Source organism: Anastrepha obliqua, chromosome 1, assembly GCF_027943255.1.
Source record: "Anastrepha obliqua isolate idAnaObli1 chromosome 1, idAnaObli1_1.0, whole genome shotgun sequence".
NCBI lineage: Eukaryota > Metazoa > Arthropoda > Insecta > Diptera > Tephritidae > Anastrepha > Anastrepha obliqua.
The window spans coordinates 121,674,724-121,688,931 of NC_072892.1; the positions used below are offsets into that span (position 1 = coordinate 121,674,724).

A 14,208-nucleotide genomic window follows, 5' to 3' on the forward strand; every position below is an offset into this window, starting at 1 on the left:
CATTCTGAGCAAGTTTATTCAAATATCAAAAAAATACTGCATAAACAAAGTGTGCGGATACAAAGTTTAAACTAATATGCATTTAGTTGAATTCTCCATTTTTTTCTTCAGCCACGCATCTTTTAACAATTTTCCAAAGTTGTTGATTGTTACTCGGTTTGGTATTGTGAACAGCTCTTTTTAAGATTTTCTATAAGATTGAGGTCGGGAGACTGAGTCTCATAACCTCAATTTTATTTGTGCGAAACCAATGCTTGACCTTCCGACTTGTGTTTAGGATCATTTTCGTGCTGGTAGTCCCCTTTTATTGCCATTTCCTCTCTGCAATACGGCAACATAGATTAGATTTAGATTTATTGGAGGTTTGCACTTCGATCTCATGGATTTTTGTCTCCATACGGCAACCTAACATTCTGCATTATTTCCACATAAATATTTGTGTCCAGTATGCCATCAATTTTGTGTATGTGGTCTGCGTCATAATATAAGAAACATCCCCATACCATTTTTGAACCGATATGTTCCAGAGAGGTCCAGAGTTATATTATAATATAATAAAATTTACGGAGCTTAATTGTCACACCTTATATATTCTATGTATATATCTATGGGAATACATATGAAAAAATTTATATAAAAACTTTCATTGGAGCAATGTTGAACATGAAAATTGTGTTTAATTGAAAAAATTAGTACCTGTATATCCAAAACCAATCAACTAATATTCATATAAACTTGTGCATACATATCCATATATACTTTACAGCTCATGAAATGATATCTAAGGCCAATAAACCTCAATGTATGTATGTATGTACAATGAAATGGAAAATTTTCATTCAAAGTCAACTTAATTCGCTAAGCGCCATGGCAGTGCAATTAAAATTTATATTGCAATTTTATTTCACATAGAACGTAGAGTGAGTTGTTGTGAGGAAGGCGGGTGTACAAAATAATACTTTTCCTCTACTGCACGAAGTTTTTTTAACTTTTTACTACTGTATGTATTTTAAGCTACTTTGAAGAATCATTTGCTATGTAAAGTATACAAATACTTTGCACTTTTAAGGGGAAAAGTTTGTTGTTGTAGCAGTTTATAAAGCCCTGTTGAGCGTAGTGAAGTCATGGGTCATCAACGTCAATCTGATCTAGGAAAGGTGTTATTTCGTTGGGCTGCATACAGAGCGAGTGGGGTATTAGATAGATGGGTTTAAAGAAGCACGTGAGTGTCGTGCGGGATAGCTTCCTATGTCGGACAAGATTAGATACACGAGGTCCGATAATCTGAAGTCAAATATAATTAAAATAATTGCGTTTATCTTGAAATCTCATCGTTTTGAGGCAAGTTGTCGTTCTGAAGACACCGAATTTGTTAAATACTCGACTCAAGGCATAGCAAAAATCCTTTCATCCGATATCTAAGAGTGGATAACAAAGGCACAATAATTGGACTAAATTTATATGTACGCGAGAGTTTTAAACTATAACAACAACAATAATACAGCCCCTTAAGACATATCGCTCATTTGCTGCAAAAGTTTTATAATCGAAACAAATCGAAGAAAATTCAACTATGTCGTTTGAAAGGTAGATATGTGAAATGGTTGAAGTGCCATGGGGGAGTGCCAGCCCAAGTAGCACTAAAACGCCGTTTTGATCCCTTATAAGACCTCCAACATGCAGATATCTACAGCCAGCCAGAGCTGTTTATGTAATAGAGAAGACTGATTGGATTTAGGTTAGCGCACTGCCCCAAGATGTCGAAGAAAGGAGCATCCAGTGATCTTAATCCTCTAGCTGCCAAACCCGGACATTTACAGAGAAAGTGCTTAAGAGTATCCTTCCCTGCAAGGTCCCCACAGCTTTTGCAATGGGAGTTAAATGGTAAACCAAGCTTTTCCGTGGGTTTGTAGAGAAGTTCCCAAGACTTTCTCGAGTCCTGCGTCTATTGTACTGGGGCCAAAGGCACACGAAGAGCTCCATCTGATCTGTGCTTTTCGGAGAAATAAGTTGGGCAATTCCCCGCCGCCGTAGCCAAATGGGTTGGTGCGTGACTACCATTCCGAATTCACAGTGAGAACGTAGATTCGAATCTCGATGAAACACCAAATCATATTCTAGGGATCAAAATAAGAAACTTTGCCGAAGGAACCATACCTCTAAAACGAATTCTGATGTCACCCAATTTGGGTCGAACTTTTAGTGTTTTTTGTGGGGAGGCAAAAAAATCGCCCATTGTTCTGTGAAAATCATATTCTAGGGATCAAAATAAGAAACTTTGCCGAAGGAACTATACCTCTAAAACGAATTCTCATGTCCCCCAATTTGGGTCGAACTTTTTAGTTTCTTTTCTCATGTAAAGGCCAAAAATGGTGATATTTTGAAATGATTGTATGGGGAACCCCCCAGGGGAGTTCCAGGGGGTGTGCCACTGGCATGGGTGGATCGGGCGTCCAAAGTGAGTGGGGGTCGGTCATACATTTGGACTCGATTGGAGCACTCTAAATGGGTCTAAGTGGGATTTTTCAAAATTTGCCCCTACCCAAAAGTTCGACCCAAATTGGGGGACATCAGAATTCGTTTTAGAGGTATGGTTCCTTCGGCAAAGTTTCTTATTTTGATCCCTAGAATACGATTTTCACAGAGCAATGAGCGATTTTTAAATCGACCCGCCCTCATATATATATATATATATACAATTCCCCTTTAACAACAGTCAGGCGGATACGGATGATCAGGAAGGAGTTATCTGAGACCAATTCAGGCGACCCCTTCCTGGCAATTTCCTTTCCATCTATATTCCTATGTCCTGCACCCCAAGAGATTTGATCTTCTCCATACAGGAGTTGACTAGTTTGGATCTGCACCTTGACGTTGTCAAAGCCTTGATCGCGACTTGCCTAACGGAAAAAATCTCTCTGTCTTTGGACGAACTTTTTAAACGGCCCTTGTATTAACAGTATTTACCAAAACACATCAATATGGTAGCAGCAGGGAGGATAATGAATTTGGAATTAAGTACTAAACTTCATGCAATAATGCCACTGTTCAGTGTTTTCCAACTACATAAAACCCTATATTAGCATTTGATCAATTTCTAAAATTTTGAAATTTGTCATTTACTTTCATTTTTTTTTTTTTTTCAATTTAGAAATTTTGATCTCGAAATTCGCCAAATGTATGTTTCACACCTAGAAAGATGTTATACAAAGGAATTTCTCATTCAAATTCAAAATTATTGGGTGTGCAACTAAGTTTTAAAGGATTTAAAACATATAGTAATACTAGTGTCAAATTGTACTGAGTATTTGTGTAACGAGTTTCATGTGAAAGCGTCATCATTAAGTGTCGTTTCTTAGTTTGTGTCATTTCGTCGAAGTGTAAACAAAAAATTTTTTTATACAAAGACTATGCCAGCTTTTGTGCCTACAAAACTTCATTCGCGGGAAGCATTGCTATTTTGCTTCCATCTGAAGAAAAGTGCAGCGGAAAGTTATCGGATGCTGTGTGAGGCTTACGGTGAGAATGCTCCATCAATTTCAACCTGCGAGTACTGGTTCCGACGATTCAAAAGTGGTGACTTTGACACAGCCGACAAGGAGCGCGAAGGAAGGCCACCAACTTTTGAAGACGCCGAATTGTAGACAATTTTGGACGAAGACCCGTGTCAAACCCAAGAAGAACTTGCGACAACGTTAGGCGTGACTCATCAAGCCATTTCAAAGCGGCTGAAAGCCATTGGAATGGTCCAGAAAGTCGGAAACTGGGTGCCTTACGAACTCAAACCAAGGGATATCGAACGCCGTGTCACTGCTTCCGAAATCCTGCTTCAACGATACAAAGCGAAGTCGTTTTTGCATCGCATTATTACTGGCGATGAGAAATGGATTCACTACGACAATCCGAAGCGCAAGGCAGCGTATGTTAAGCGTGGCGAACCCGGACCATCAACGCCAAAGCCAAATATCCATGGCAGCAAGGTAATGCTCTGCGTTTGGTGGGACCAGAAGGGAATCGTTTACCACGAACTACTGAAAAGTGGTCAGACGATAAACGGAGCACTCTACAGACAACAACTTATGCGATTGAAGCGAGCAATTGCGGAAAAACGTCCGGAATGGGAAACCAGACATGAGACATTGATCTTTCATCATAACAATGCTCGGCAGCATGTCGCACAAGTGGTCAAAACCTATCTCGATGGTAGCGGATGGGAAGTTCTACCCCACCCGCCTTATAGCCCAGATCTTGCACCATCAGATTACCATTTGTTCCGGCCGATGCAGAATGCCCTTACGGGAGTGCGTTTCACTTCGGTTGAAGGTATCCAAAATTGGCTTGATGAGTTCTTCGCCTCCAAAAGCGAGCAGTTTTATTGGGACGGAATCCATGCATTACCAGAGAAGTGGGAAAAAGTTATAGCTAGTGATGGACAGTATTTTGGATAAAATAGGTTGTACCAATTTTTAACAATAAATTTTTGAAATCGAAAAAAAAACCTTTAAAACTTAGTTGCACACCCAATAAGAAAATTTTAGTGTGAGAAAAAAAGCCTAAAAATAAGCCTAGATTTGATCTTATAATAAAACTATTTTTATACACACGTACATACATACATATGTACCCTATATAATATGTACGAATAACAGACGTAAGCGCTGATGGTAAAATTTCGCAAACTGTGTGTGAACATAAACGTGCAAAGTCACTCTGCAAATATGCCTGCATGCAGTAAATCGAACTAAACAATTTCGTAGTTCTACTGGTACGCATTTAATCCCAACCTATGGTTATTTCATTTTGTGATGCTATTGCCACACCATATCCATTTCACACTAGTTTCGGCACAAATAAAACCGTTAAGAGCTTATGTGGCCGTCAAATATAACAACTACGCACAAATTTAGCGCTAGTTTATAGCCGATTTTTCCGACACAAGTTTTGTGGTATAAATAAAGTAATAAAGTAAATATAATAAAGTCAATGCTGGTGTAGTTGGTGGTGACGTCGTCACACTCTACATTCATTTTGCGTCAATATCAGCAGCATGGCCTTTAAGTGAGTAGTATAAAACTACTTCTTATTTAAAACTGTCATATTCTTTTGTACGAATGGTAAACAAAGCGCGCACTACGGAAATATTGCACGCCTCCACTTTTCACAAGCAATTTGTGCCAATTACACCGGCGAGCGTAAGAGCAAAAAAGAATTCAGTGCAACGAATCGATATTTGCTGAGGAAAGTTAAACAATATGTAAAAATGTACATTTGTATGTAAGTACATGTATGCTTGTGAAAGTGCAGACTGTGGATAAAAGGTCAAGGTGATGAGTTAATTTTACGCGCTCATTTTACCTTGGAATAGCGAAAAGTACCAAACTACAGAAAAGCACCGATTATAATTAGGTGCGATGCCAGTGTTCGCGATATTTTACTTAATTAGGCATAGTTGGTTTTCAAAAATCATAGTAATTAGTAACAGAAGAAGGCCCATGGAAAAAAATGTGCAAGAAATTCGTACTTGTAAAGTGGCCATTAAACATAAGCTGCGCTTAAAAAAACATATATATATATATATATATATGTATGTATATATGCATAAGTACTTAATCTCCTTATGTGCCTATGTAAAAACGCACAATTTGTCTCTTGTCCAACCAAACCTATTGAGCATATGCCAATTTCCACGTCATTTGCAGTCGATAAAATTGCGAAACAAAACAAACACAAGTAACCACACAAGCAGATATTCGCCTAGAATTTAAATACATATGTATGTATGCATGTGTGTCTATAAACCCAACGACTATGTAGTAGAAAAAATTTGCTTATTTAAAGTAAAGTAGTTTTACAGGTGAATAAACTGGTGCACTTTCATTGCAAATCCGTACTTCAACACAGTCAGCTATAGCTAATTAAACGCGAATCATTTTTTGGGAGATCGAATAAACTTTCCAAACTTGCTACTCTGTGCTAGTAGGGAAATTTCGCATAAGTATTAGTCAATGAAAAACAAAGATTTTATTTTCAATTGACACTGGCCATGACCTAGACGAGAGCCATGGGAAAATTGCCAGCGTTTGGAATGATGAACCGTTGTGCAATGCAAACAAATACGTAGCGCAAATATTCTAAATTTATCTTGTACATTTTTATAGCAATATAAATATGCACACCTTTTGGGCATTGTCTTGAACAAAGTTTATTTATTTTTATGATGGAAGTTGATACCTGTAAACAAATAAAGATATGTGAGTATGATATCAGAAAGGTCTTATCAAACTGATGGGTTATAAAAAAATGCTGGGAAATGAGTATTTACAGCCCACGACAAAACGATAGCACATCAACATTTTGAACAATCTATATATATAAAAAGAAGTTACATTTCCTTGGTAATCTTATAACTCAAGAACCGCCGAACCGATTGACACAAAAATTTTAGAGTTCTTTTCTATCTTTGAGGAGGTGGTTTGTGTGACGTTTGATTGAAATCGGTGCAGCCGTTCCTGAGTTATGACATTTTATGTGAGTAATGGTTTCCTCTCATACGAAATGCCTGTATGGGAAAAACAACAACAAATACACAGCCGCTTATGAGCGTTTCTGTTGTACTGTTGTGGTTGTAAGTGTATTATGTTAATATTAATTTTGGACGAAAATATTATGTAATAAAAACTGGAGCATTCAAGGAATTGGAAAAACATTTTTAGCTTTATTTATTTTAGCATAAATTATTTAGCGTAAAAAATTGAAATGGAAATTAAAGAATCAAAGTTTAATTACAAGTTTTTATCGGCTCTTGCACCTTGGTGACCACCACAATCAAATTTTAAAAAAGTACAGAAAAGGCTATTGTGACATCTTTAGAAAGTATGTTGAATGAAAAAAATCAACTAATTCAACTGTTTAAACATTTTACGAGTTCTATAAAGAAAACTTAATATGAAAAATTTCTTGCGATATAAAAAAAACATTTTATATATGGTGGTGCGAAGCCCACTGGGAAATGCTAGTTATAAATATTTTTCATCCTTTTTTTAACGTTCTTTTTTTATTATTTTTAAGTTATTACTTATTGTCTAAAAAATTATATTAATCCACGTTTAAATTTTTAGAAAAAAAAAATTCCACAGTTTTTGATTAGAATTTATAGAAAATGTTGGGTACGCAGTTTTCTAACCCATATAATTTTAGGTTAATAAAGTGCAGTGAAGTTGCTGAAAAATCCCGCTGGTAATTTTTTCCCCTGACGATGTTGCGCTTTTTCAGCATATAGCAAATGAACAAATTTTTTATTTTGTCCGTTGACGAAAATACACCACACCGTCTGGGAAATATATAAAAAAATCAAGGAGATTTGTCAAGAATATCAAACTTGCACTTTATTGTACTAGAATTTAATCAGCTATAAAACCGAATCTATCAAAATATCCATAAAACTTTCATTATCAGCGCGTGTCGGGGCACTTATAAGGAAATTCGACAACTTAATGCAGAAGACAACACTTGCGAAAATGGTCAAAGTGGAAATAGTCAAAATGTGGTATTTAAAACCGGGAAGCTGCAGAACAGAGTTCAACGACACTTTATTTAATAAAATTTGTGTAAAGTTAGTTACTGAACAATGCAGCTTTCGAAATATTGTTAAACGTATTCGTTATTTGAAATTGTAATTGTAAAACAGTACCCACTGTCCACGCAGCCAGGGGAATTTGTCTCATCGATAAGCTACGCGCTATTTTATAGTGCTAATTACCAAGTTAATTGACGAGAAGCAACGGCAGTTTTAGTATACAAAATTACAAGGGCCAGTATAAAGGAAATTTAGCTAAATTGGTGGTGGCCAAGGCACCATGCAATGTACAGTATATATGGTATTGATCAATTGTGTGTTGAATTGTTGGGCGCTCTTACTTGTTGTGTTTGTGTACTGCATACATATGTACTCGTATGTATGTATGAGTTTGTTCTCATTTTGGGGTTTCTCCTGTATTTGTTTTATTTACAAATTGAAATCAACGAATAAATTATTGCAACAAAATGTTATAAAAAGCTCGACAAATGTCGAATAACAAAATTGCTCTATATTTGCGAACTTACCTCCAGTTTGCCGCAATCCTGCACTATTGGGCGGCGTTATGCTGGTACCTCCCGCAGCACCCGCACTAACTCCCAACGACTGATTGGAAGACCCCATCGACAATGAGATTTGGCTTTGCAGCTGTTGACGTAGTGTATCAGCTGCACCAGACGGTACACTGCTCGATTGAGGCGCAGCTGAACTCCCGGCGCCAGCACTGCCTCCACCACCCGGTGATGATGAATCATTTCCGGTCATTGCATGCTGAGTAGCAACAGAAGCTGAACTGTTACCATGATAACTACTCGCGCCGCTACCTATGCGTATCGGTGTACTACTTGTCATCAAGTTGCTAACATTGGGCCCACCGGAGCCAGCTGGTGTGGTTTGCGTCATTGCAAAAAAATATATATGTACTTCTGTTTAAGCTGTGCAAATACTTTGTTAAAATTATGTTGTTATTGCAAACAATAAACTGCAATACATCCAGGCACTGAGTTTTGTTTTTTAATATAGTCAATTTAAAATTTATCGATTTTACTTCGCACAATGAACTATTAATTTTTCTTAATTAGTACCTCTCGTAAAACCGTAGTATTATTTTCGAAATTAATGAATGTTGTTCCGACTATTTCAATAAATGTCGATACTCTTTAATTATCATTAAAATAATTCGATTTAAACCAATTCGGTTCACTTCCACCCGTAAAAACAACTTATGTTCTAAACGCAACCAAAATCAACCAAAATCCGCGAATCAAACAATTCCACCATTCGTTCAACGTTGATGGAAAATGCAAAATACCAACCAGAGTTGCTGTAGGCCGAGTGAAAAGCGTGGTGAAAATCAATTTACTATTAAAGGTGGTGGCTATTGCGTAAAAGACAGTAGACAACAAGGGGAAGCTAATAAAGATGGTGCCACTAGGTAATAACAGCAATTACATGAAATATGTTTTTTCAATTTTGTCGAAATTGAACATGAAAATGTGGAAAAACAAACAGCAGGCAGTCACGACAATTATGGCACAAAATCGTAAAATCAGCTGCTCTACTACCATCGCCTTGAATGAATTCGCCTGTGTAGACGACGCTGGAAATCTTCGCGAGCAGACATAAAACTAATATATATTATATAAACCTTGAGGTTTTGTTAGAAATTAAATACAAACTAAAAATGAAACAATGTTTTATTATTTCACATGGAGAAGAGTTTTTTAGAGGTATGCTATTTAGCAGACCTATATTCGGCCCTCAGCAAATTTGACAGAATCAGCTGTTGGGCTGACGTCACTTGGAGTGTGTTTGCATAAAAAACTGATGTGGTGTTGGTGATATCAACATAAAACTCAACCAATGATAATTCGTTGCTATCTAAACAACGACTGATTGGGCGAGTGTGGGAATACATGTGTAGTGATTGTGTAATTGTGTTAGGGATATACAGAACATAATAAACACAGTTTACGATCACGGTGTTTCGTTGCCATCTGAGCAGCGACTGATTAGACGATAGAGTACCCAATTCGCTTTGATGTGAAAAGATCGTGCAGAACTCAGGTGCCGAATTCCCAAATGACGTGGCAGCCAAAGCGGGTAAATCTATAATCCTCAATTGATTCAGAGCAACTCGCTGTATTGTTACTGAAATACGTTGCCATATAAGTCTTGTTTCTGTATGAAGGCGAGGGAAATGTTAATCCCCATTTTTTTTGTCAAATGCCGTTGCCATGTATGATGTACGGAGTATGCAAGTTGGCACCTTTCGAAAGCCGCAGTTTTATTTTTGGCGATTTTTACAACCCGATGACCTCAGCGCGGCAGAGCGTTAGAGTATAGCTGCTTAAAATTAATTTTATTTGTAAAATATTGAGTTACACCAGCGGCGAATCTTGCTTGTTGTTGCTTTCACAGGCAAATTTTGCATCAAGTGAGCCGAGCAGAGAAGTGGCGGATAGAAGAGGCCCAAATTAAATTATAAAAACAACAATAACAAAATTATTTCCAATACACGTTTTTGCCGAAGACGCCGTGGCAAGAAAGTGTGTTTGTGTGTTTCCATTGTTTTCGCCTGCTTTTCCTCTTCACAAGCAATCAAGGCGAATTTATTACAGGTGACAGCAAACACATATACGTAAAACCCTACATGTATTTGTTGTTGCGTTTGGTCCAAGCATCACGTCAAAATCAGTAATCAAATGTAAACATACGAATGTAAACATACCAATACATACAAATAAAGCATATCACTTTGACGTAAGCCATACCTACGGCGAAAAATTCAGCTGGGTGAATGCTGTCACCTTAAGGGGGTATTCTAGTCTAGAAATTTGAAAAAATCGAAATTTTTTTTTTCAAAATTCGATAGTCTAGGTATTCAAAAATATCTCCCTAAAAGGATTTTGCAAAATTCGAATTATTTTCGAAATTACAACTATTTTAGTGACGCGACAGCTAGACTGGTTTGAGCGAACGGCGAAATTCAAACGCGTTTTTCTCAAAACTCCTTTTGCTGAGGTGGTTGACACGATATCTGAAGTTCTATCTGACCGATCCCTTTGAAATTTGGTGAGAATCTTTTTCATACATCTTTTTATCACTGGAGCATTGGATTTTGAAAAATTTTAATTCGAAGTATTTTTAAAAAATTCGTAAAGGTCAAAAAACAGGGGTAAAAAAAATTTTTTTTTTTCAAGTAGGCGCCATTTTGTGAATTTTTATTTTTTTTTTTTGGCCGAGGCTCAAGATGTAGCGACATCTTTACTAATTAAGAATTTTCTTTGTTTGTTCGATTTAGATCACTACAAGGGTTGGAATCATGTCAACCAGGGAGCACTCTTTGACTAGCAACCCCTACTTCACCGACCTGTCACTGGATGAATTTTTGACTTTTTTTTTTTTTTAATTTTTTTTATATACCTTAAACATCAATAAATATTATATAAAAAAATGGATAGTAGAAATGTTTTTAATTTTTCTTTTATCCTAGTTTGAAAAATACCCAAAAAGTAGGGCTCTAGACCAGAATACCCCCTTAATAAATCCACCTTGCAAGCAATCAATTTCTCTAACTTTCGCTTGTATATCTGTAGCGTTGACGTCATAGCAAATTCGGAAGGCGTAGTCTTGTATTCTATTTTTATTTGAGGCCATGCAAGAATTTCTTTCGATTCTCCGATATAAAGGCCTAGCCAGAATCGCAGCACATATTAGAACGTCGTATTGAGCGATTTGTAGAAGACAAAAATTAGTGGCTTTACTTTGCACTTAATTGATAACGTATCACGACCCTATTACTATTATATCCATATATATTTTTAATAACGCGAAATTCAGCAAAGTAAAATGTGCAACTGAACATAATTTTTTAACTTTAAATATTTTCATATTGATTATTTGATATTATTTCGAATATCAATGTGTTCACATAAATTGTGTCGAGACTGTTTTAACGTTCCTCATAATGCTTGGTTGTTAGCCCTAAACTGGTCTAGTTTTACAAACGCTCTACGATGGTTTTAAAGTTAAAAAATGTAATGAAGCCACTTATATGTAAAATTTTTATGACATCGTTAAACATTACCCCCTTTAGAGTCCTTGGTAACGTGGTTTATGTTCTATTTATCTTGCTTTAAGGAAATGTTACATTACGTAATTTAACATTTTGTAAGAGTATTTTTATTATTTATTTTTTGTGAATCGAACATAAGAATACAATTGGTGAATCCTTAGAAATAAATTTTATCGGTACACCTGTTCCATTAGTTTTTCATGCATATTTTTTTAGTGATTTTGTAATAGTATAAAAAATAAATATTGTAAATATTCTAAGAAATACCTAGGAAAAATATTTGTGAATGAATAGCGCATGTACTGATTCGCTGTCTTTTCCAGTTGATTCCAATTAAGGACAATACTAAATTTCGCCCCGTCTGTTTGTGCCTCTTGAGTTTGTTTTTGAGTGGCGGTTTACGCAATCAAATGTTTTTTTTTTGCGTGTTGTTTTGTTTAAGCTAATATTTTTTGCTTTCCCACTACTTTAAGATTTTACTCTGTTTTAATAATTAAGTTTGTTATCATTAATTTAGTTTTGATTGATTTGATTTTGCTAAGCAAGCTTATTAAATTCTAGCTTTCTTAAAGACACACTGTGGATACTCCAGTTGTCAGCTACTACTGAAGTGCTGTTAATCGTCAAAATCTATGTCAGAATCGTCTGAGTCATAACCGCTGCGAATGGTCTTGTTAACTCGATTAATATACGCCTTCTTTTTAACATCAGGCGGGGTCATAAGGTCACCCTGCAAAGAAATTAGCATAATAATTAAAACAAATTTCACTCATGGGTAAAGTTATTATACCTTGTAATCGATTGCACCAGATTGTGCTATTCGCCACTCTAACATTTCTGTAGAGAAATCATCGCAGTTACCCAAGTCAGTGAATCCCACAATGAAATCCTTTGTTTTACTGTCCTTAACTAATGCAATCGTGGGGATTACTTTAATGCGCAGTCTTTGAGTTAAGAAAGGTGATTTTTCAGCATTCACTTTACAGAATTTCGCCTCAATGTGCTTGCTAGCAAGTATTTTTAAATGCATATCAACAATGCGACACCGCTCTGTGGAGTCTCGATAGAAATGACACACTATATTTGGCGACTTTTTAGATACTTCAAAGAACTCTTTCTCGTCAGCTAACTCGGTGTATGTGCCGTGACCCTGTAAATAATAAGCAGTTTAGTTTTTCAATAGCCAACAATTGATTGAAATTAAAGCACGCCCACATTTTTCAGCCACTCCTGCTTTTTACGATTAAGATCTTTCATTTGCTTGAGACGTTCTTCACGTATTGATTTCAAATCATCTGAATCTAAGTTATCCAACTGATTAATCTGTTGATCCAACTGCTTTTCAATCATTTGAGCAGTAGTCAACAATTGATTTTCCAACATGTTAGCCATTTCCGTAAGCTGCTGCGGAAATTATGTAGATATACAAGCAACAAGACCGGCGTCACAGATGTAAAAATTATTGAAAAATACGGAATAAGAAAGCAAGTACAGCGGTTGTATTTGAACTAGTTTTATAGTTACTAGTGAAAAATACACGATTTGCTTAGTATTCTATTTTTCAATCGAGAGCTTTTTTAGTTTTCAAATGTTTTTGGAATTTTCAGTTGAATCTACACACGAGAACAGAAAACATTTGTCACTCGTATTAGTCGACGCACCTGAGTTCGCTGTTGCCACTCTTATTAAAAATTAATTTCTAGGTAAATATTTTATAAAATTGATCTATAATTTTGCATTGAGTGATACAGAATTTTTAAAGAGAATTTCTAAAAATCTGTTAATGTTTAAAACACGTTTTTTACTTTACAAAAATTAAGTGCGTTTAAGTGAAATAATAATTTATAATATTATTATACGGCAACATCAGAACTGCATGGCTGCATTTGAATGAATTAGTAGACCAATATTTTCCGATTATTTAGAAATGCCATAAATTCATTTCAAATGCTTTGAATAAATACATAAAAATTAAAATATAAATAACAATTTTTCCACTTCGTAGCGCAATGGAAAAGTTGGCCAAAAAATTTCGAGAAGGTTTTAATAGTCTGAAGGAGCAAAGTGATTTTTTTTATCCGCTTAAAAGTTTGTAACAAAAAACTTTTAAAATGTTACTTTTTCTATCATAAAAAAAAAAAAACTTTAGGGTCAAAGTTGACTTTTTATTAAAAAAAATAAACAAAATCGGAAATTATTGTTAATTACTTAAATATAAAGCTTTTTTGACAAATTTTTACATTCCTACTAGGAAGTAAATAATTGACTCAATTACTATTACCACCAAAATCTGTAATTTTTACTAATAGCGATTTAAATAGTTTTAACCTTTATGTGGTTCTCTTGTTTTCCTTTACAGTCAGCTGTTTTATGAAAGTACGAAATTCATTTTTCAAGGGTTCATTACTACATGGCTGCCATACATATAAAAATTGCCTCGTTTGAGATAAAAATGCTACCAATTTAATATCAATACCTAACGGTTGCTCGAAAAACAAAGAACAAAACAAAAATGTGCATATGAGTGTTTACTAATTCTTTAAATCAAACCTGC

The 14,208-nt window shown here is 35.6% G+C and overlaps 2 protein-coding genes across 5 annotated transcripts in view; both read right to left on the reverse strand.

The window, feature by feature from the left end:
• The window catches only part of LOC129235918 (oxysterol-binding protein-related protein 8), a 93,105-nt gene extending 84,240 nt beyond the window's left edge, over positions 1–8,865 (reverse strand). For all 4 annotated transcript variants that reach the window (XM_054869996.1, XM_054869993.1, XM_054869995.1 and 1 more), the window contains exon 1: positions 8,104–8,865. In XM_054869996.1, coding sequence (XP_054725971.1) covers positions 8,104–8,479 — 376 coding nt within the window. In that variant the 5' untranslated portion in view covers positions 8,480–8,865. The remainder of the gene's footprint in view (positions 1–8,103) is intronic.
• A 2,870-nt stretch (positions 8,866–11,735) lies between these two features.
• LOC129235919 (thioredoxin domain-containing protein 9) lies at positions 11,736–13,302 on the reverse strand. Its single transcript, XM_054869997.1, has 3 exons — positions 12,870–13,302; positions 12,445–12,804; positions 11,736–12,384 (listed from the first exon to the last, which is right to left on the reverse strand). Exons 1-3 carry the CDS (start codon positions 13,044–13,046, stop codon positions 12,271–12,273), a joined length of 651 nt encoding a protein of 216 aa, XP_054725972.1. The 5' UTR covers positions 13,047–13,302; the 3' UTR covers positions 11,736–12,270.
• Positions 13,303–14,208: the final 906 nt, after the last annotated feature.

Coding starts and splice junctions, on each gene's coding strand:
- LOC129235919 (XM_054869997.1), bottom strand. CDS start 13,046: ATGGCTAACATGTTGGAAAATCAATTGTTGACTACTGCTCAAATGATT. Junction 12,805..12,869: donor AGCAGGAGTGGCTGAAAAAT/GTGGGCGTGCTT, acceptor TATTATTTACAG/GGTCACGGCACATACACCGA. Junction 12,385..12,444: donor CTGGTGCAATCGATTACAAG/GTATAATAACTT, acceptor ATTTCTTTGCAG/GGTGACCTTATGACCCCGCC.